Source organism: Drosophila navojoa, chromosome X, assembly GCF_054131105.1.
Source record: "Drosophila navojoa isolate 15081-1374.11 chromosome X, UAZ_NAV_1.0, whole genome shotgun sequence".
NCBI lineage: Eukaryota > Metazoa > Arthropoda > Insecta > Diptera > Drosophilidae > Drosophila > Drosophila navojoa.
Window position 1 is genome coordinate 1,770,678 of NC_142895.1, and position 21,727 is coordinate 1,792,404.

The following is a 21,727-nucleotide window of genomic DNA, read 5'->3' on the forward strand; positions in this document are numbered from 1 at the left end:
ATCTGGAGCAGATCCAGTGACCATAGATCAAGATGCCAAAGATTTTGAGCAGCTCCAGACAAGCTCTAAGCCTTGACTTGGGCAACACGTCAGTTGCCCTTGTGCTTGAGCTCCGTCTATTCCTTGAGCACATTCAATTGAGATCCGACTAGTCTATGGAAAGCTTTAGGATTCCAGTTTACACCGATATCACTCACAATAGGCTCAACCTAAAGACACCTGAGAGAAGCCTTACGCAGATGAGCATCAATTTGTGGATCGTACTATCAAATGAATTTTTTACAATACATACATATGCATAATACCATTTGTATGTAGGCATGACAAAACCCTAAGACTTGTGGGAGAAATCTGTAATCTAGACGACTGTAATATATACAAAAGTTTTTCGATATATATTGTCTTTTCTTATCTGTTATCTATTGCCTTGAGCAGTTGCTGTCTCTTTTATGCCTAGAGAGAGAGAGAGAGAGAGAGAGAGAGAGAGAGAGAGAGCGAGAGAGAGAGTGATGGAAAATAAGGAAATGAAGATGGAGTACATAGGGAGAGATATAAGGCAGAAAAAAGAGAGATGGGTAGGGAGTTACAGAGATAGTGGATAGTGAAGCGAAGCAGAAAAACATATTTCTATAAGAGAAACTTAATGAATGAATGAAATCCAGGAAGGTTCATTCAGTATTACAAGCAGCTGAGCCACGCCAAAGAAACAGGAGAGAGAAAAAGAGACAAAGAGAGAGAGAGAGAGAGAGAGAGAGAGAGAGAGAGAGAGAGAGAGCGCTTTCACTCAGCTTAATCAAAACCTAATTAAATCTGAAACTAAAGTGAAATTCCATGTAAAATGGCTTCAAAGCGTTTTGCGCGTTAAATTTAGAAACCTTTATAATTATGCGTATATAGGACTTATGAGTGTGCACCCTCAGTGTGCTAGAGGGTGGCTAGGCGAGGGAGGGGGCAGCGTGAGGCAAGTGTTTTAGTCGAGTGTTTGCAAGTCACTTGAATTGTTCTCAGAATTCAGTTGCAATTGCTTGAGTTGAGTTATTTGCGCGGTTCGCTATTTATAGCCGCTGTCTTCTCAATGGCATTCCAGGCGGCCAAAAAAAAAAAAAACAAACCCACGCAGTGCTGGGCGTCGAAATGGCCAAATGGGTGGCTATGTGGTTGGGTGTTGCCATTCGTAGCGCAATCGTAAACACAAATTTTGCCGTTACACGTGCAAACATATTCATGTTGTTGTTGTTGTTGTTATTTAGTTAGTTGGCAATTAGATAATGATTTATTTTTGCATACAACAATTTGGTCGAAATAGGTATGCGTGTGTGTGTGTGTGTGTGTGTGTGTGTGTGTGTTTTACAGCTGCCATTTGAATTGTGATTTATTTACATACATGCCACACAATGTTACACGCAGCGCTGAGCTCGTGTCTTGGCACGATCAGCAACTCGTGAGCAACTCGTGTTGGCACGAACAAAGCGATATAGACACGATAAGTCTACATTAGAGTAGTATATAATCTGAGTCTACATTATAGTGGTATATAATCCCTAATCCATCCTAAGCAAGTATGAAAGCTCTAATAGAAACTACTCAACTACTATGGGATCGGGGGGAGGGGTTTTTTTTTTTAACGAAAATCGAAATTCTATAAAATACACATGAATCTACATTTCAAATTTGGCAACTCTAGCTTTAAAAATGTAGCAGATATAAATTTATTACTGATTTTCGATAATGTTTTCAATCGATAACAAAATAACGGAACACGTTATCGATTTTTGAGGCAAAGCTCGATATGCGCATGGTATACACGGATTTAGGAAACAAATTTCAAGTCTTTAGCTCTTATGTCTTCTGAGATCGATGCGTTCAAACATGCAGACAAACGGACAGACAAACGGACGGATGGACGGACAGAGCTAAATCGACTCAGCTCGTCGCCCTGATCAATAATATATATACTTTATCGGGTCTGCCGCGCCCACTTCTGCCTGTTACCCAGATTTCCCATTTACCCATTTTCCATGGGTTCAGGGTACATTAATATCGAATTCTCTAGAACATCTTTTCGATTCCCATTGGATGGAAATTCCACAAAACCAATATACTCTTTGTTCACGCGGCGAACGAGCATAAACCGAGGGAATGCCATATCAAGCATTAATGCCCACAATATAAGCCAATTAAATGGAAGAAAATATAATTTCGGAATCGAAAATATTTTCCTATTTGAGGAAGCTCCAATTTCTAAACAATTAACAGTATATTGCGCATACAAACAAGATGTGCCAGTGCCTCTCTCTCTGGTTTCGGCGAGGGGAGGAAACAGCAATAGGTTAATCAATAATATCGCGTATTTTGTTTACCATAATCGAATAAATAAGGAAAGCCAATTATTTAAACAAATTTCGTATTACATACGACTAAAGGCATTACACAGACTTGCCTTGCATCTCACTCTCACTCGCTCTCTCTCTCTCGCTAGTTGCTCGTCTCTAGTTACAGCTAATCGACGCCAGGTAGCGCTAGTGCAGGCATTCATGCATAGCCGAGCGGTGCCGCAGCATTGAGCTTTTGCGCGCGTGCAACTTTGATCTCGGCCATTAAGTGTGTGGCATGCCATTGGATCGAGAGCCGCGAAGGAAGAAAATCGGAAAATCGGAAAATACCTGTGCTCTGGCACTAGCAGCAGCACTTGTTTTTATATTCTTGGGCTCTGCCTTAATGATGATGGCGGGGCCACAAAATTAATTTGATTTATTTATTAGCTGTCCATTATTTGTTTATAAACAATAAAAGGCGAACCGAGAACGAGAACGAGAACGAGAACGAGAAGAATGCGCATTTCAGGTTCATGAATATTTCAAGCAACAACAGCAACAACAACAACAGCCATGAAAATCACAAAGAAAATGGAAAAACCAAAATCATTTTTATGGCAAATATTTATCTAACAGCATTTTAGGCGCTCGACTGCTCGGTGTGAATGGGGCAGCGGCCAGGCGGGGTGGGGAGCGCGCTCAGAGCAAAGTCAAACAAATGCCTCGAGGTCGTTTCATGTTGATATATTAATGTGCGTTAATTAGTGAAGGCCGGCGGGGGGGCTCGATTTTCATGCTCGCCAGTTAAATGATTGGAGAGTATATTGGTTCTATGCAATGCACCTTCGACTGTCCGTCCGTACGTCCCCAAGAAACCGAAGCGGGGCTTTGAAATTGGGAACATAAACTTGTTGATACCATCTAGATACGACCACTAGGAATATGGTCAATCGGTGAGTACTACGACTGGCATAGGTGTGACCTAATTTTACTTTCGACTTCATTTATCCCATTAAAAGACCCCATTGAGGGCCTGTTAGATCATAAAATCCTACATCTTCTACATCCACAGATCTACAGATTCCTTCTTAAAATCATGAACGAGTATGCTGCAGTTAGTATCCCACGACCGTCGCATTTCCACTTGGTTCTTCAACTTCTTTTCTGCCCTAACCGAGAATAGTTCATTAAAGTCATATGGATTAACTAGTTAGTTGGCGTTTGCCACAAGGTGAAGCGGCAAGCTTAATACAAATCTTACTGTCAGCTGTCCAAAGCTAAACTATCGATAAGCGTTTGTACGCCATCTAAATATTAGCTCTAAATATGTATTTATAGCTTAACTTGCTATAATAGTTATTAAGGTTGCCCCCTACCCCACATGACCAACTGCTAGATATGTATATATATGGATATACATGGACAGTTAATAGATTGCATACTTTTCGGGCATAAGCGTATGTCTCAGTAGCTTAGTTATTGGATTAATAGATAGCAGAGATACTAAAGTAGATACCACTCGGCACTAATCAATAATATCGATGCTATTTTTACTTGCTGATGAGTGTGAGCAGGAATAGGGCAAAGGTCAGCACTATGGATAGTGCAAACCTATGTAGATATAGGTTATATATAATATATAGGTTATATATAATATATAAGTGAAGTGGGAATTACATGACTCATATAAGTATTTAAATATGATATAGATTTCTTACATTGCGACATATGCGACACTCTAACTCATTTTCCCCGGTCCCCATATAGATACGTGATACAGATACCAGCATATCAGAGTATTTGAGCGAACTGCTTATTGTGGCTCTTGAGGCTGTTCCCAGTCGAGCACAACCATCAATAATGACTTGGCAATATGACCTTGATTATACAACCAAAGTTTACTTTCCGTACTTGTAAGTGCTTATCGTGTATCAGTCTAAATCTATCTGTATAATTAGATGTCTCATGCTTACCCACCTAACAAACACCTAGCAAGCATTCCCTGCCGTTCGCCTCTCCGAAAAAAAATACAAAAAAAAAAATTTTAGTAATTACATGACGTGACATGATTCCATATACATTCCAATTTTCGGGCCATAACAAAAACCGTTAATTGTCATAGATTGTGGGCCCAAAAAGAGATCAATACGTTTATAAATATAGTTGATTACCCAAGAGGTTTGTCCACCTACGGTAGGCAGCTGCCCACTCAGCTAGCGCGTTTTATTCAGATAAATCATAGAGCAATTTGGCTTGGGACTTTCATCATAAACTGTGGAATATGCAACAATTTACAGTTATAGTTCACATAGTTCACACCATATAAATGTATACTTAGGAATGCAGCTATAATTCTTTTGTATTACTCTCGGCTGATTTCGTATTATCTATTTTTACTTTAATTACAGAATGCCATATCAAAAATCTCATAAAGCGCTGCTCGATTGTTCACTTGCATATTCTGGCTCAAGTAATTGCTCAAGTTATTTATATATACATACACATATATACGTATATACTCTTACTATGTAGTACATGAGATTTGGTATACGTTTTCCACTTTGTTTTCCTGGGCACTTTGTGTGTCATTAAAAGGTTAAACGCATCGAATTTCGGACGGCTGAACCCTGGCTTGGCACAAAAGGTTAGCAGGAACTGGAACGCTTCTCATTTCTGTATACCCTTAGCCCACTGAGAGGGAGGTAGGGAAGATATTATGGTTTTTTGAATACGCATGCTAGAGACAGTCTAGAGATATCTTCATTGAGAGCAAGAGTTGAATTTCTATATAAATTCGGCGCTTTAGTTCGTCCGTTCTTCAGTCTCTCTCTTCCGTCCAGCCGTATGTATAAACGTATTGTTCGCGTTAAGATTAAAGTTATCCAATATATTATTGGCATCTTGAAATCGCATCTTGAAATCGATAAAAATCGATAACAAAGTATAAAGTGCAACTCGTAAATCTGAGGTAAAGTCTCAAAGCCACTCAACCCAATTGATGTTCACGCCCTTTCCACGCCCCCTTGAGCTTACTAGTTAGCGACAACCAAAGCCAGGGTATCTGCTAGTGGAGCACTGCCAATTCGCATGCTCTCTTTAGCTTGTTTTCCATTTGGACCTGGCTAAAGTTCAGGGTCTGGTGTCTGTGAGCTGACCACGCTGTGAAAATTGCGTGAGTTTAATTGCGTATCAAAACACATTTCGCCAGGTGCCGCAGGTAGGGGCAGATTGTTGCCTTGCCAATGGGAATTTCAATTCAACAAGGTGTGGGTGCAGAAAATAAAAAAAAAGTTTTGTAAGAAACGAAACGAAATGAAACGCAATAAAACGAGTGAGCGGAAAGAGGAAGTAAGTGATTTCACTTGTTTGTGAATTGTTTTGTTTTTCGGGAATGGGAATTGAAATAGGCCTGGGAAAAAGAAAAACAAAAGAGAAATAATCGTGACAAAAATGGAACGAAATGAGAGAGAAAACAAGTTAAACGAGGATTGTAAATCGTTTTCGTTTCACTTATACATATATATATTTTCTTTCTCATTTCCCACATTAAATGTTGCTCTGTTTCTCTTCCCTTTCTGCCAATTGCGTCTGGACTTTTGGCATAAACAATGAACGAGTCAAGAAAAAGCAATAATTTCGGTTTTTGCTTTTGTTTTGGCCTCTTTTAAAGTAAATAGAATCAAATTTGGACGTGCTAAAAGTTAATGAACGGCCCGGAAACAATTTCAAGAGCTGCCAGCAAATGAGGCAGCCATAAATAGTCAGACTTGTTGTTGTTGTTGTTGTTGTTGTTGTCGATTGTTGTTCAGTCGATTGAAGTGAATCAAAATTTAGGACAATGAACTTCCTAGGGAACCGATGACAATGGAACAAGCGAATGGAATTAATGAGATTAAATGGTGCACTCACTTTTCCTGTCGACAGCTGAAATGTGATTAATGCGTGCCAAATGAATTGGGGCAGGTATTAGGCAGGGCCCGGGAACGGGATGGAACACAATATTTAATGGCCTTTAATGGCTAATGACGAATGCCTAAGGTAGTCAACAATTTTTCTTAGTGTAGTAGTCGAAATAGTAGTTGAATTGGATCTAGAAACATTTATAAGTCAAAGTTCCTTACTCGAATTCCGGGAACGATATGAAATGGAACAATAAGACGCGCTTTCTCGACAGCACCGAGACAAGAGCTGGCTGGGGGGTTGATAAAAAGTTTTTTGAGCTGGTAAAGAGCTGCAACGAAATGGGAGTGGAACAGGGAAGTTGTTATGCCCTATTAAAACTCATTAATTAGCTGCATTAACACATTTTGAAATCGATGCGATGAAGACTTTTCAAAACTGGGAAAACTTTGCAGTCATAATAAAAACGTTGAGAGTTAATTGTCGAGGCGCTTGGCTTAAATCGTTCAAGTTGATGTGATAATAAGTTTCGTAGACGAACCCAAAATGGCATACCAAGAGCCGAGCAGCCACAGAGGGAGAGAGAGAGAGAGAGACAGATAGAGAGGGAGAGGGAGGGACACACACACACACACGGCGTCAACCAATGACAAATAATTAATTGCGCTCAATTTGGAGCCTTGTGGCCTCTTCAGTGCCTCTACATCCTGTTGCCTTGTTGCCCGCCTCCTGCCGCCTCCTGCTGCCTCCTGCTGTCTGTCTGTCTGCCTGTATAACGTATCCATTTATAAATGGCACACGCATATTTATGCCAACCCCTTTGGCAGCTCACAATTGTTGGCCTGTCGAGCCCCGTTTTCCGTCTCGACATTCAACTTGAGGCGAATTGTGTAAATAATGCGATAGACTTGGCTGGGCACAAGCGCACATCTATGTACATTCCCATGCCCATCAGTCTCCCTACCTCTCTCTCTCTCTCTCTGTCTCTTCCTCTGTTTCTTCTTTCAGCTCAATGCGATATGATTTGATTGCACTTGTGTAGCGGATACAGAAGCGGGCAGCTAATTGAAGTGGCTGCCAGGACATTGATCGGGTCGATTAGACGCCGGTGCTTTGCCAAATAATTGGCCTCATATCGAGATAAAGTCCCACGACCAAGTGGGCCCCAAAACTGTTGCCAAAGTGGCCAAACAGACAAAATCACAAACAAGATGCCAATAGCTCGACTAGACTTTGCTCTGTGGCACAGCCGAATCGAAAGCCTGAGTCGTTCGAGTGAAAATTTGCACTGAATATGGGAGCATTTCTTCAGGAAGAGCATTGGCATTTCATTATGTTTTATATTGAATTGTCAAATTCCGGGCAATGTAACTGCTATTCACACTTGTTTCTATCCACTTCTAGACGTTTCAAATTTGGGAGCTCTAGCTGCTCTGGCGGCTGAGTTCCTTGAGTCTTGAAGGTATTATGGTTAGCTACTATGGGTTTAGCTACTATGAAACTTGAACTAATTGAGTCTGTATAGAACAACACACACTTAGAGCTATATAAGAGCTTGTTTCTATCCATTTCTAGACTATAGAAATACGTTTCAAATTTGCGAGCTCTAGCTGCTCTGGCGACTGAGTTCCTTAAGGAACTATGTTTAGTCTGATGTAGGTTTAGCTACTATGGAACTTTAGCCAATTGAGTCTATATAGAATATACGCATATTCTTGTATAGCTCTAACTGCAATAGAACTCGAGTTCGTTGGGTCTATAAAGCAGTGAACCTAGTCTTATATGGTATGCAGCCGTAAAGCTAAGTCATAAGCTTCATAAATCAAATTACATGCAAGACCTACTAAAATAGAACTGACTGACTTGCATATACCTTTACCTTGATTTGAAGAGATTTTGTCAAGCATATATCCACATTAGGCGTATGCAAGCATTTTACAGGGTATTGCAAACAAAAGGCGCTTTTTGCCAGTGCTTGTGTGTTCCTGTGTGTGTGTGTGTGCCTGTGTGTGTGTGTGTGTGTGCGCCTGTGACGGCAATGGCAACGCACAGCTGGAGACATGTATTTTGTAAATCATTAGTCAACAAAATGCTGCTACTGCTCTCCCTCTCTCTGTCTCCCTCTCTCTCTCTCTCTCTCTCTGTCTGATTGTCTATCTGGCCATTATCCTCGTTTTGTCATCAACAACGGCTGCCTGCACTAGATTAGGCCGAGTGCAATGTGCGATGTCATCAGCATTAAAGAGCCAAGAGATCGTCCAGATTCTTGTGCGGATCTGTCAAGGACTAAGCCATGGGTCAGTCCAAAAAAAACAACAACTAAATATATATATAGAAGGCGCCAAGCGGAAAATAACCAAAGAGCGGCACACAGGTGTATGTGTGTGTGTGTGTGTGTGTGACGTTAAAGATAAGCGGGCGAGCGTGTGACGCAGTTGTTCGTGTTGAGGCTGGCAGCAGGTGGAGCAAGCAGAACAAGACGGAGATGAAGAAGAAGATGAAGAAGAGGAAGAAGAAGAAGAAGGGCCTGGTGCTGCTGGCTAATGATGCTAACATTAGGAGGCGCGTTTTATGTGTGTGCACGTAACGATGCTTACACAACACACACACACACACAGACAGAGAAAGAGACAGAGACAGAGACAGAGACAGACAGACACACGCATACAAACACAGTATGAATGTCAAGGCAGCGCGGCGTTACATAAGCGACGCACAAATGTATGCTACGCTTTTTGCTTCTTCTTCTTTTCATTTTTCTTTTTTTCTTTTTTGATGATGGCCACACAGCAGAGGTAAAGCAAAAGGGAAACGCAGTTACTCTCAAGCCTCTCACTCTCCCACTCTCCCACTCTCTCTCTCTCTCTCTCTCTCTCTCTCTCTCTCTCTCTCTCTCTCCCTCTCTCTTTTCCTTGCTGCTGTTTGCCATCTCAAAAGCCATAAGCCTCGCCAAATTAGCATGACGAAATGATGGCAACAACTACAACAACAACAACAACAACAGTTGAGCAATGAGTGAATGGATGCCTGACTATAGATAACGCCTATAGGGCGGGTTAGCATTCCAGTTAGTGGGTCCACACACATATGCACCACATATGATAGAGGCTTTAATAGACCTAGTCGCCCAAAAACCCCTATACAGCTCTTTGCTTAGCATGTGACAAGTGCCTTATAGATAAGAAGAAACCTAAATACCACACACACACACACACACACACACAGAGATGTATCACATGTGTCGCTGCTAAGGTGGCTACCCCAAGAGAAAAATGCGAATCCAAGAGAGGTTAGCATCAGGCAGCAAAGTCAAGTGGTTTTCAATTGATTTAGGCCAGGACTAGGACATGGGCAATAAATAGAGCCAAGTTGGGGAAGAAAGCAAAACAACTCTGGCTAATGTATTAGTAATAATGAAAGTGATGATGATGACAGTGATAGTAATAATAATGATGGTGATAGCAATAGATATAATAATGATGATGATAGTGATATTAATAATAATAATGATACTGATGATGATGGTGATAGTAATAGTAATGCTGATGATGATGATGATAGTGATAGTAATAATAATAATGATGATGATGATAGTGATAGTAATAATAATAATGATACTGATGATGATAGTCATAGTGATAGTTATAATAATGCTGATGATGATTTATGATGATAGTGATAGTAATAATGAAGATAATGATGATAATAGTGATAATAATAATAATAATAATGATGATGATGATAGAAATAGTAATAATAATGATAATGATAGCAATAGAAATAATAATGATGATAATGATGATGATAGTGCTGGTAATAATAATGATGATGATGATGATAATAATGATGATGATGATGATAATAATGATGGTAATAATAATGATGATGATTATAGTGATAATAATAATAATGATAATGATGGTGATGGTATAATTAATGATGATGATGATAATGATGATGATAGTGATAGTAACATGTGATGATAATGATGATGATAGTGATAGTAAATATGTGATGATAATGATGATAGTGATAGTAATATTGATGATGATGATGATAGTGATAGTGATGTTGATAATAATGATGATGATGATGATGATAGTAATAAAGTTGATGATGATCATGATGATAGTAATAATGTTCATGATGATGACTATCGAAATAAATATAGTAATCAATAATCAATAATGCACATCATTAATGATTAATAATGACAATGATAATGCTAATAATTACAATGCAGTTACTAATGAATATGAATATTACAAAAAATGGCAATGACAATGAATAATGACAATGATAATACCGCCGCTACTACTATTACTAATGCCTATACTGACTTCCTAGCCCAACAACAATAATAATAATAAACAGCAATAATGCTAATTGAATAGTAAAATTAGAATAAAGACAATAAAGACAATAATGACTCGGCACAATATTGATAATGATGAGCAATAGCAGGCACGAGAACAATAATAATTACGGCAGTCATGACGTTCATACATAATAACGATAACAATAACAATTCCATTAGAATGCAATGAATATCAAATGATATGTAAATATAACAATCTATTTAAGGAACTAACAAAAATAGAAATAAATGTCAAATGCCAAGGCAGCTGTCAGCCTAATCGAGCTGTCCGTTAAGAGAGCCTTCACTGTACTCGCAGTAGCTGTGATGTCTGTCGAGTCGGGGCCGAGGCTCTGCCCAGCTCTGCTCAGCTCTGCTCATATTCAAGTTGAACTTTAAGACAAGCCCATAGGATTATAAGATTTTCTGTACTTGTGAATTGACATTACATTATTTGCATGTGAGTGTGGGTGTGTCAACGTGTGTGTGTGTGTGTGTGTGTGTGTGTGCAGGAGCAAATGCGATTGCATGCCGCACATTTTTGGGCACAACTGTTGAGGCTTTTAGGGTATTGGGCACAAAAAACACATAAAGAGTGTCACACACAAGGCAACTGACAGAGAAAGAGATAGTATGGGAGAGCGAGAGAGAGAGAGTGTGTGTGTGTGTGTAGTGACAACATGAAATATTCAAAATACGACATGTAACTGTCATAATCAAGGAGCGGCTAGCAAAAACTGTCCAAGAGCCAAAAGCCAAAGCAGTCGAACGTAAGGGAAAGTGGGGAGAGGAGACGTCGTGGTGGGTGGGAGTAGGGAGGGCAAGCCAGAGGAAACTAGTAAAAATCTTCCACTCGTAACTAACCCTCCATAGTTATAGTTTAATATCTGTTTAACATGTGAGTGGTGTAGCCGTGAGAGACAATTATTGTTGTAGCTATTGTTGTTGTTGTAGCTATTGTTGTAGCTATTGTTGTTGTTGTTGTTGTTGTTAGCCACAAAATCCCCAAAGTGATTATATTAATACAACATGAGCCACAAGTGTGCTGCATACGTTCAAGCAAAAAACCTCAAAAACTATGCCAACTTTACACACACACACACAGGCTAGCCGTTTAGTGCCCTGTGCATGTGTGTGGGTGTGCGTCAAGTCTTGTTCAAAGCGAATCAACATAAAATATAAAATATACATAAGCCAACGAGCCAACTGTAATAAAATAATAATAAAAATACCAAAAAAACGAGGGAAAAAAAACAATTTGCCTTTGTTTCAAGTGACGAAGCGCAGATACCCTATAAGAGATTTACTCTTTAATTCAAACATTTCTTAGCTCATTTCAGTACCATAATAATGCAAGTGAGACAATGAAATAGTTTTAATTTAGTTCCACTTCAAGTCACGAAGTGGCGATTACCCTATAAATAATTCCATTCAGATCTCTTGATATGACTGCGACTATACAACTTCTTTTTCGTTCCTTAATAAAGTTTTCTTTGTTACTCTCTATAATATATATCAACTAACTCCATGATATATGCAGGTATATATGTCGCTATGACTAACATAAATATTTTCCTTGTTCTATTTCTTTAGATCGATGATTAGCCTTCTGTAATAATAGAGAATTACGCAGCGCTTGAGCAATTCAGCTGTAATACAGAATAACAAAGCACAGATGTCCATCTGCAGCACCAATATACCCGCTCAGGCCCGCTTGCAGTGCGATTCCTTTGTATTGTAAAATGCTGTATCTAAAATTATGCCAGAGAAAATTAACTTCTCATGCGTTAATATACGCACAAGGAAGTCCAAGGGCGAAACAGAAATTCAGGCAGCAAATCATATTTCAAATTGCCTAGATACAGGAGGGTATCAGAGAGAGTATACGACTAGCAGATGCCCTATAAAGTATGCTCCATACTCTCCATCAGCTCGAGCTACTCTGCTTTGGCTTTCTCTGCCATTTTCTCAATCATTCACATCATTACCTAGATACAGGAGAGTATCAGAGAGAGTATACGACTAGCAGATGCCCTATAAAGTATGCCTCCTACTCTCCATTAGCTCGAGCTACTCGGCTTTCGCTTTCTCTACAATTTTCTCAATCACAATTCACATCATCAAACTCGATTTCCCAATCGTAAATACCGACACCGTTTTGTCAGGTGGCAACGCTGTCAGCAGCAGTTGCTAAAGTTGCTGTCAAAAATGCTGACAGGCAGACGTTAAGGTGCCTGTCAATTTGTTGCAAAAGCAAGAAATTGATTTTCTTTATTTTCTACTTACGGCAAACTTGTTTTATTTTTTTCCTTCGGTCGATTGGAGTGCGTACTTCCAACTGCAAGGAGAGAGAAAGAAACATAAACTAAAATTAATGAAAATTATTTCATACGATTCATGGAGCTTTAAACTGAAAGCTAAGCAACTGTTGTTCGGGCTTAACAAGCTGCTTGAGTGGGAGGAAACGTAAAACTGAGATTTACCTAATTAGATTCAGCTACGTCAGAGTCAGGGCATACATGTATAGCTGTGTGTGTGTGTGTGTGTGTGTGTGTGTGTGTGTGTGCTGAAGCCAGAGAGAGTTCCCTGAACTTTTCACTCTGCGCAATTGTTGCCCAAGTTGTTGCTGCTGTTGGCCTTAATTTGGTGAATTCAAGCAATGTTTGAATGTACACACACACACACACACACTCACACATACATCCTGACAGATACAGACACACAGGCTTTTTATGATTATATATATATACATATATCTATATGATGTGAGTGCAAAGCAACATAAAAAGCGCGAGGCACAACAAAAAAAAAATGCTAGCATGTGTAGTTCAGTCGGGCAAAATACTCATTCATGGTCCAAAAACACATGAAACAGTAAATCCTGAAGTTGAAGTCTCTAGTCACATAACTGTACAGTTTTTGAGTTTTAGTTTCAAAATTTCCTGTAAATGGTTTATTTAAAATCTCTCCTGACATGCTTATTTGGCAGATCTATAGATTAGTTCAATAGTAACAAGCTCTACACGAGTATATGTAGTCCAAATTTCAGGTCTATATCAATTCAATTATTCTAGACATTTCGACGATTGCCATCTCAAGTGTAAGTACTTCAAATACTTCAGTTGCGGCCAATTGATTGGCTTAGCAAGCCAATATGCTCGCTTTTCATTTGGCGAATGAGCATAAAAATTAAAGAAGTCGCATTCATATCTTTGACTGTCTGTGTGTGAAGGTCGCTAGTATTGCTAGCGTTGCTGCACTCCAACTGTATCCAGCACACACACACACACACTCTCTCCCTCTCTCTCTGTCTTTCTCTCTCATATACATATAAAGGAATTGCCCCATAGCTGTGCCTAATGAACTAAATTTCCATTTCTTTGCTCACACTGGCTGTGGCAGTGCCTTTGCCTTTGCCTTGAACGTTTTCTGGTTGAGCTGCTTCTGTGCCGCTGTTGTCTGTCGCTGGCGTTGCCAGATCGTTGGCATGAGCAACTGCCGCTCGCTGCTGTTGCCACATTAACCTCTTTGTTAATCATTTATAAACAAATGCTAATCAAATAAAAAACACAGCTGGCAAACCAGGTGAGCCCAGTTGCAGCCAAGCCGTAGCCATAGCCGTAGCCGTAACCCCCCGAGTCGAGGCACAGGCGGCTATGCAAATAAACAGCCAGCAAATGAGCAGCGAAAATGGCGGAAACAAAATGGCAAAAGCAAACACAACCAGAAAGACAACACAAAAGCATGATGAAGGAGAAGAACAAGCAAAAGTAGCAGAGGATACACACTCTGCGGGGATGTCTGTGGAGAGGCAAGGAAATGCAGCAGCAAACAAGAATTCAACAAAAATATATATAAAAACTTGAGCGAACTTTTTTTTTCAATACTTGACGATGGGCTTAAAGAAACGCCCCCTTCAAGCAACCATGGGCACGCCCCCCCCCCCCCCCTCCCACCAATAAATTCGACAAGAACGAAAGCTGCTTAAAAGGAACATCAAAGTTCACAAGTTATCAATAAATTGCAAACTATAAAGTTTGTCTCCCCCCCAACCGAATCGATTGAGGTTCAGCTGCCGTCTGTCGCTTAGTAACTTCATTTGAGAGCCAGAAAAGTAAAGGGTATCGGAGAAACGAATTATTCATAGGCTGTATACTTTCAAATAGAAGCTGCAGACAAAGTGCTACAAGTATAACTCTTAAGGTCTTCGAGATATGTTGAACGAATCCATTCAAGTATATAAAATATATATATATTGAATCCATCTATAGAATCTCTATAGTCTTTGAGTTTCCTTAAGCGTATGCTCTGAAAAGCCTAAGAAAACCTGGCTGTAATGTATATATATACCTGGCTCATAACTTCCAGTAGCGCAATCGAGTCGAAAATGGAATTGTTAATTTGATTTGAATCAATCTCTCGCTTCTCTTTTTTGAGAAGTCAACACGAGGGCACAGCTCGAGCTGGTTTTCCATGAATATTTGCGACTCGCTTATAAATTTAAATAATCCCCATCAACTTTACACGGCAGAAGCACTGCAAATTGCATTTTGAGCTGTCACGCGTTGCCTTCTGTCGGCAGGACGAGACGTGGACCTGGACCTGGACCTAGGCGTGGACCTGGACATGGGCTTGGCTTCTATTGACTTGCTAAAACTTTTAATCAATGCTAAAAAGTGAAAAGGGGCGAACGAAGAAGCCGAGGCGGAAGAGTTTCCATGGCCTTTGAATGGAATACGAGCAGGCCATGTAAAAGGGGTTAGACGCACAGGGGGGGCATTGCGGTGCGGTTGCGTCGACTGAGTGGGCGTCCTGGGCTAAGGTCGTGGCAATTTCACAACTGCTTTCATATGCAAAAGATTCCAGTGGCGCTGGAGCGCATAATTAGTTTGGCCAGCTGTGTCTGTATGCGACTTGGCTTAGTTTCAGCTTGGCGCTTCCATTTCATCTACTCGTTCGCTCTATCCTCTGCCATCTGTCCTCTGTCCGGGCAGCCTTATCTGGGCATCCTGTTGCTTCTGGAACTATTTAGCCCAGTTTTATGGTTTGGCTGGCAGGACGCTATCGCTCGCATTCGCATCCCCTTTTCATGCCCCGCCTCTAATGATATTTTAATTAATTATGTGCGCCAATCTTGGCAACAAGACACTTGGCTCAGTTTATCAGTTTATCAATCTAACGGTTTATCAGTCCATCAATTTGTTGCCTTGTTGCCCGGCAATTGGCTGAAACGTTAAGCCAGCGCTTGAGCGTTTTGAAAATTTGTAGCCAACAATCGAAACGAGAAGCCTTGAACTTTATGGGAGATATCCCCATTGGGCCGCGGATCAAAGGTCAGGACTGACTATGAGAAAGTCGCAGCTTGGCTCTGAGGCATATTAACTAGGTTTACCGTTAGGCAGAACCGATTCCATTTCGATTAATCGATGGCTTTGCTCTGTTTGTTAATAAATATCGATAAATCGAAATGTAATCGATCGGCCTAACGGTAAACCTAGTTAATATGAGCACTATATCACATTTATAATAACCTATTCTTAGAGAGTTTAAATTCTCATCAGTACGAATCAAGTTTAAGCCAACTTATCGATAGCTTTCACTTTATACCCCAAGCTGGGGTATCTCTGAGTCGAGTATGCGCAACTGTTGCCTTCACACAATGCTCTTTCGATACTTTCATTTATAGTTATTGGAGGTAATTGCCTGCCAGGCGCCAACGCAACTCTCACTCATTTTTCCCCATATACGCCCCCGTTGCCTGCCCGGCATGTTCACGCTTTATCAGCAACTATGTTTGATGCCTGTCAACGCCACGCCCCCCATCCCTGCCCCCTCCCCTCCTTCCGACAAGTGGCCTCGTGCCGCCTGCCCTTTGCTCTCTATTACAAAATTGGCCGTTGGTTTGTTTGCAAAGCGCTCAAACTGTCAAAATGGCGTGTGGCAACAGGCAACAACAACAACAACAACAACAACAACAACAACAAGAGCCGTGTCAATAAGTCAATAGTGTAATTTCTCATTTCATATTTTCGTCAGCTACAAACACATAGAAACCTACATAGAGATAGATATACAAATATACAAGCATAGACTAAAATAGTTGGGCACAAGAATATCTCGACCCTGTACTGCTTTTTACCATCCAAAACTTTCGAACAACAATGCGTAAAGTTTCCTTTTTCTTTCACTTTTAACTTTAAAGAGCAGCAAACTCCTTGACATTTCTTTACTTTCCTTGTGCCTCTCTCTCTCTTTCAGCTTCTTTAAATAGAGCAAGACTTCATAGAAATTCTAAAAGAAAGTCTTTAATAATCAATAAAAGTATTATCAATATGGAATTATTATAAAGTTTTTAGGAAACTCTACTCAATAGTATATAGTTCTTATGAAAAAATGCCCCAAAGTTTGGTTCCTACAAACCATATGTGTTTAATATACCCAACTACTCTAAGGTTCTTAGGAAAGAATCTTGAAATAAATACGCATTTTTTACTAAAAGAAGCAGAAGGAAAGAGAAGAACTTTGAAGAGAGAGAGAGAGAGAGAGAGAGAAATGGGGAGAGAGAGAGAAAGTAACGTATACCTCCACGTAACTCGTATACGTCTTCGAATCCAGACATTTTAATGTCTGACCCGAAAATGTTCTATCTACGTAGATAGTTTATTTCACTAAATTCACTGCTCAAATTCAATCTTCGTATAGAATCCTACCAAGAGCCAACAGGACGATTCTCTCAACCGAGTAGAAGTTAATGTTCTGTGTTTACGTCTCTCAAACTAAAAGTTTCACAAAAGAATAAAACGAAAACAAATGAGGTTTGCTCTTCGCTGAGAATTTCAAAAGTTTAGCCTGAAAGGATATTGAAAAAACTTTTCTCACTTTTCTTTCAAATTACACAAAAAAAAGTAAACAAAATAAAATAAAATAAATGAATAAAAGAAGAAGAAAAATGGTAAAACAAATTTTCCGTCAGATCAAATGTGCCTTGGATTTCAATTCAGGGATGTACGCACGTAAGCGTATATACATTTGTGAGTTGGAATTGTATGTCGGAGTGTGAACAGTATATAAAATTTTCGAGGCTGGAAAATAGGAATTTTTTCCCATTTGGAATGAACACAACCAAACACATAACATATACATACATATACATGAATACAAATATATATATTTAATAATAAATATATATATATATGCAAGATCAAGAGCAATAGCTGCAGTTTCTGGTTGACGTAGTACAGATAGCGCAAGAAACAGGGTAAGTATAACTCTCGAAAGCTGACGAGCTTCCTCGCACTAGTAGCCCTCATCCCTGGCCGTACGTTAGGCTGTTAGGTCATGTCATCAAAGGATACACTGCAGAATCAGAACAGCAATCGTTGCGGCATGGAGCAGAATCTTAATCAGGACATCGATGAGCTGAACTCAACATTTGAGAAAATGATGCGTCCACATAAATCAAAATGCGCCTATCTACGGCCCTCGCCATCGCCAATACTCACTGGCCCCATCTCGCCCAGGCAGCAGCAGCCGAACGCCACCATCCAAACGGTGGCAACCGCAGCTGCCCAGCCAATGGATATGACGAGTCGTATGCGAGCTATTAAAGTTTTCAACGTAATGCTCGCCCGTCTCTGGCGTCGCCGTTGCGCCGAGGTCTGTGACTTGCATGAGCTGGTTCGCAAATATCAAATCAAGGTGAGCATCGCAAAGCAGGTACAAATTCGATTAGACCATAGTTTGACTTCCCAATGAGGGAGTGTACGTGATGGACAAGCTTTAACTTTAACTCAGATCTGTCGACTTCACCTGGATGAATCTCTTTATCTCCATGGTTCAGCAGTGAACTACTTAGTTAGAATCCGTCTTAGTTAGCTAATCATAAGACCTGCTGATATCCTATGTTCCTCAATTTATCTCTCTCCAAAATATGAAAATATTTTTACTCATTGCAATGTTTTTCGGCTACCATAGCGGGATAAGTCAAAGCCTCTTGAGAGGAGGAATCGAACTAAAGCACAATAACAATACAATAATCTATATTCTATAGAGTTTTTAACAAAGAAAGTTGTATAACAAAAGATTCAGGCTTTATATTTTAGTTAAACCGGAGATTCGGCTGAATCCTAACCTAACTTTTATCTAGTTCTTAACAAAGTATTGTTCCAAGTTTAGTCTTACTTAAACTTACATATCCTCTATGTGCAATAGAAGGATCTATAGCTATAAATTGAGAATTTATAGATAAAAAGCGCTCTTATCTATATCTAATACACATAGTTAAGAGATTTGCTTTGAGAGAATCTCCCAGGTAGTCTTATACATACTATTTTCATATCATATACGTCTAATTCCAGGCTAGCTCAATGAGAGATGATTTATTTATGCGCAACAGGATGATCTGCAAGGAGCAGAGGCGCTGCGATCGTCTCGAAATGGAGCTACGTGAGGTGAAGTACGCCGCAGAGCTCAGCTCCCAGGGTTGTATTAGCGTTGAGAACGCCTTGAATGCTGTGCGTCACAAGGAGGCGAAACTGCGCCGTGAGCTGCGCGTCAAGACACAGGAATGCAATAGTTTTGCAGAATTGCTAAACGCTACGAAGACCGAAATGTTCCAGGAGTTGTCCAAGTTTCGCGAATGCGCCCACGAATTGGCCGAACAACAGCGCCAGAATCGGATTCTCGAGATGCGTAATGCCGAACTGGAGGATGAGGTACTCTCTCTCTCTCTCTCTCCCTTTTCGTTTCTTTCTATATATATATATATTCTCGACTACTTAGATATTGACTCTGAAAGATCGCTTCCAAGCACAACACGATGATATTGTTACTGCTGTACATTCAAAGCAGGAAAAAATCGAAAGGGCCTACGAGGCACTGAAAGGCTACGAACTGGAATTGGCCGAGCTGGAGCTGTAAGTAGAAATGTTTTAGCTCTTCTATCTCTCGCTCGGTCTAGCCCTCTCTCTGTAATCTCATTCATTCTCTCCAACAGCAAACACGCAGAGCTGCTGCGAGAGACCCAAAACGATGAAATCGCACAGGAGATACAGAAAATCGAACGCAAAATTGGAATGATACGCTATGTGATCTGTTTCATCAATCCGTATCGCTGGCAGGTGGTGCGCTCGGCTTGGCCAGGCTTGAAGCTGATTGCCCATGAACTTGTTGCCAAATTTTTTAATGTCCTATTCTATAAGCCGGTACCGATGCCAAAAATGTCAGTCACATCGATGGGCATCTGTATCACAGTCGTCTTGCTCATGGGCGCCATATTTTGACCACGCATATACACAGATATGTATGTATATAGATATATAGTTATATATCAAGTCGGCTATATGAGAGACTAGTTAGGCCACATCGTGAAGCAAATTTCTATATAGATCTATATACTATATATAGGAGATCAGTGAATGTTGTAATTTCAGTTGTTACTTATCGCTTTCGTTTTCATCTCTTCTATAATTTATTTCCTTTGCAAGTGAATCAAAAATTTTTGTCTGATCAAGTAAGCGAAATTTACATTGAATGAATCCCTTAAGTACTCCATGTGAATGCTTAGAATATTGAAGTGTTTACTTCTATGTCTAACGAGTAGAATCACTGTATTTATATATGTATGTACATACATAGAGAATCAAATTGTATAATAATATTTATAGAGCGAGAATAAAATGTATTACAAATGTGAGAAATATCAATATGTGGATGATTATTTTGATTATGCTCTATAAAGCAACGCAAGGGGGTATGCTGGAGAATGGACATTCCAGAAGGACACGAAGAGCTAGAGCATGTACATATGAGAAGAGCACGTCTAATAAGTCAGATTAGACTGTAACATATCGTTACATATACACATGTACATACATGTATCGATATATACAGAGGTATCGATATATAGCTAACAGCAATCCACAGAGTATTTGCTAGTCCATCACGATTGAGACACACGCGTCACTTATTATTAACCCAATTAGTGCATAATACTATAATTGTCACCACAGGTAGGCGGATAGAGGGGATGTCGGGGATGGTGCCCCGAGCCCAACCGACCACAAAGACAAACAGCTTCTGACATTTGCACAGCTCGTTCGATGAATTGAACTGTGCAATGTGCCAATGGAAATGGAAATGGAAATAGAAAGGGGTAATGGAAAATGGTGGAAAATATTCTCATCAACTAATGTCAGGCAACAACAGCGGCCATGAAATGTGAAAGGTGCAAGCCGTAGCGCGACTTTAATTAAACAAAATAGTTTGTAATGTAATTCAATATGCCGCACACATACATTGGTATGTGTGTGTGTGCGTGAAAAGCATATAAAACCATCAGCAAACACCTGTCGACTGTTTGTACATCGTCGACTCTAGAACTTTAGCGCGCTTGTAAAGCGAATGTAGTCTGTTTGTTAATTGCTGTTAGGGAATTAATATGTCAATTAAATACTCGATTATTAGCTTTAATAGAGAGCACAAACATTAACACTATAAAGTCAACGTGTCTATGGCTCTATCTATGCTCACATTCAATCAGATCTAACTGTGTATGCTTACGTATATTTCAATATCAATTATTATAATTAAAACTTTATTATCATCTTAATTTTAGTTTGTTTTGTCATCATATCACATAATCTCTTCATAATATACTATCAACATTTTTGTACATTTGTTCTAATCAATGTGTTTTTTTGTATTTTTTTTTCTTTACAGTCAAATTTGCCAAAAGTATAACACCTTTTTTTTTACCTGTTATAGAAAAAAGTGGTTAAAGTGCTTGTGGCTTGTTCTCTTACAGTTTGAGTAGCACTTTACTCACAAAAAAAAAAAACACTCACCGTCGCAATGGCGCGCTTTTGCTCTCTGTCACTCTCTCACTCTCTCTTGCTCCCCTTCTCTCTTCACACTCTGATATCTTACGTTCGTTTTTGCGGCTGGCTTCAAGCAATTGCCACCTACTCGGTGTTGCAAATTTGTTGCATTTTTAGCTAAAGCACGCGCACACGCACACAAAGAGGTGAACAAAAAAAAAAAAAAAACACCCACACACAAATTAACACAACAACAAAAAGCAAACAAACAATATTTGAAGATCAGCTCAATAACAATAACAACAACAACATTTTGAACAGAGTCGCGCACTTTTGTC

General features: G+C 39.8%; 2 protein-coding genes across 3 annotated transcripts in view; one reads left to right on the forward strand and one right to left on the reverse strand.

The window, feature by feature from the left end:
• Positions 1-21,727, reverse strand: part of norpA (no receptor potential A) — a 67,785-nt gene that overhangs the window by 42,275 nt on the left and 3,783 nt on the right. For both annotated transcript variants that reach the window (XM_089262961.1, XM_089262962.1), the window contains exon 2: positions 12,859-12,910. The gene's annotated coding sequence lies outside the window, so the exon portion shown is untranslated. The remainder of the gene's footprint in view (positions 1-12,858; positions 12,911-21,727) is intronic.
• LOC108655610 (uncharacterized) lies at positions 17,621-20,338 on the forward strand. The gene is made up of 5 exons (XM_018107379.3): positions 17,621-17,830; positions 17,900-18,270; positions 18,930-19,286; positions 19,354-19,487; positions 19,568-20,338. Exons 2-5 carry the CDS (start codon positions 17,911-17,913, stop codon positions 19,851-19,853), a joined length of 1,137 nt encoding a protein of 378 aa, XP_017962868.1. The 5' UTR covers positions 17,621-17,830; positions 17,900-17,910; the 3' UTR covers positions 19,854-20,338.

Excerpts from the sequence above, each read along its gene's own strand:
- LOC108655610 (XM_018107379.3), top strand. The coding sequence starts at position 17,911 with ATGTCATCAAAGGATACACTGCAGAATCAGAACAGCAATCGTTGCGGC. Across the intron at positions 19,287-19,353 it reads ATGCCGAACTGGAGGATGAG|ATATTGACTCTGAAAGATCG; the intron begins GTACTCTCTCTC and ends TCGACTACTTAG. Across the intron at positions 19,488-19,567 it reads GAATTGGCCGAGCTGGAGCT|CAAACACGCAGAGCTGCTGC; the intron begins GTAAGTAGAAAT and ends TCTCTCCAACAG.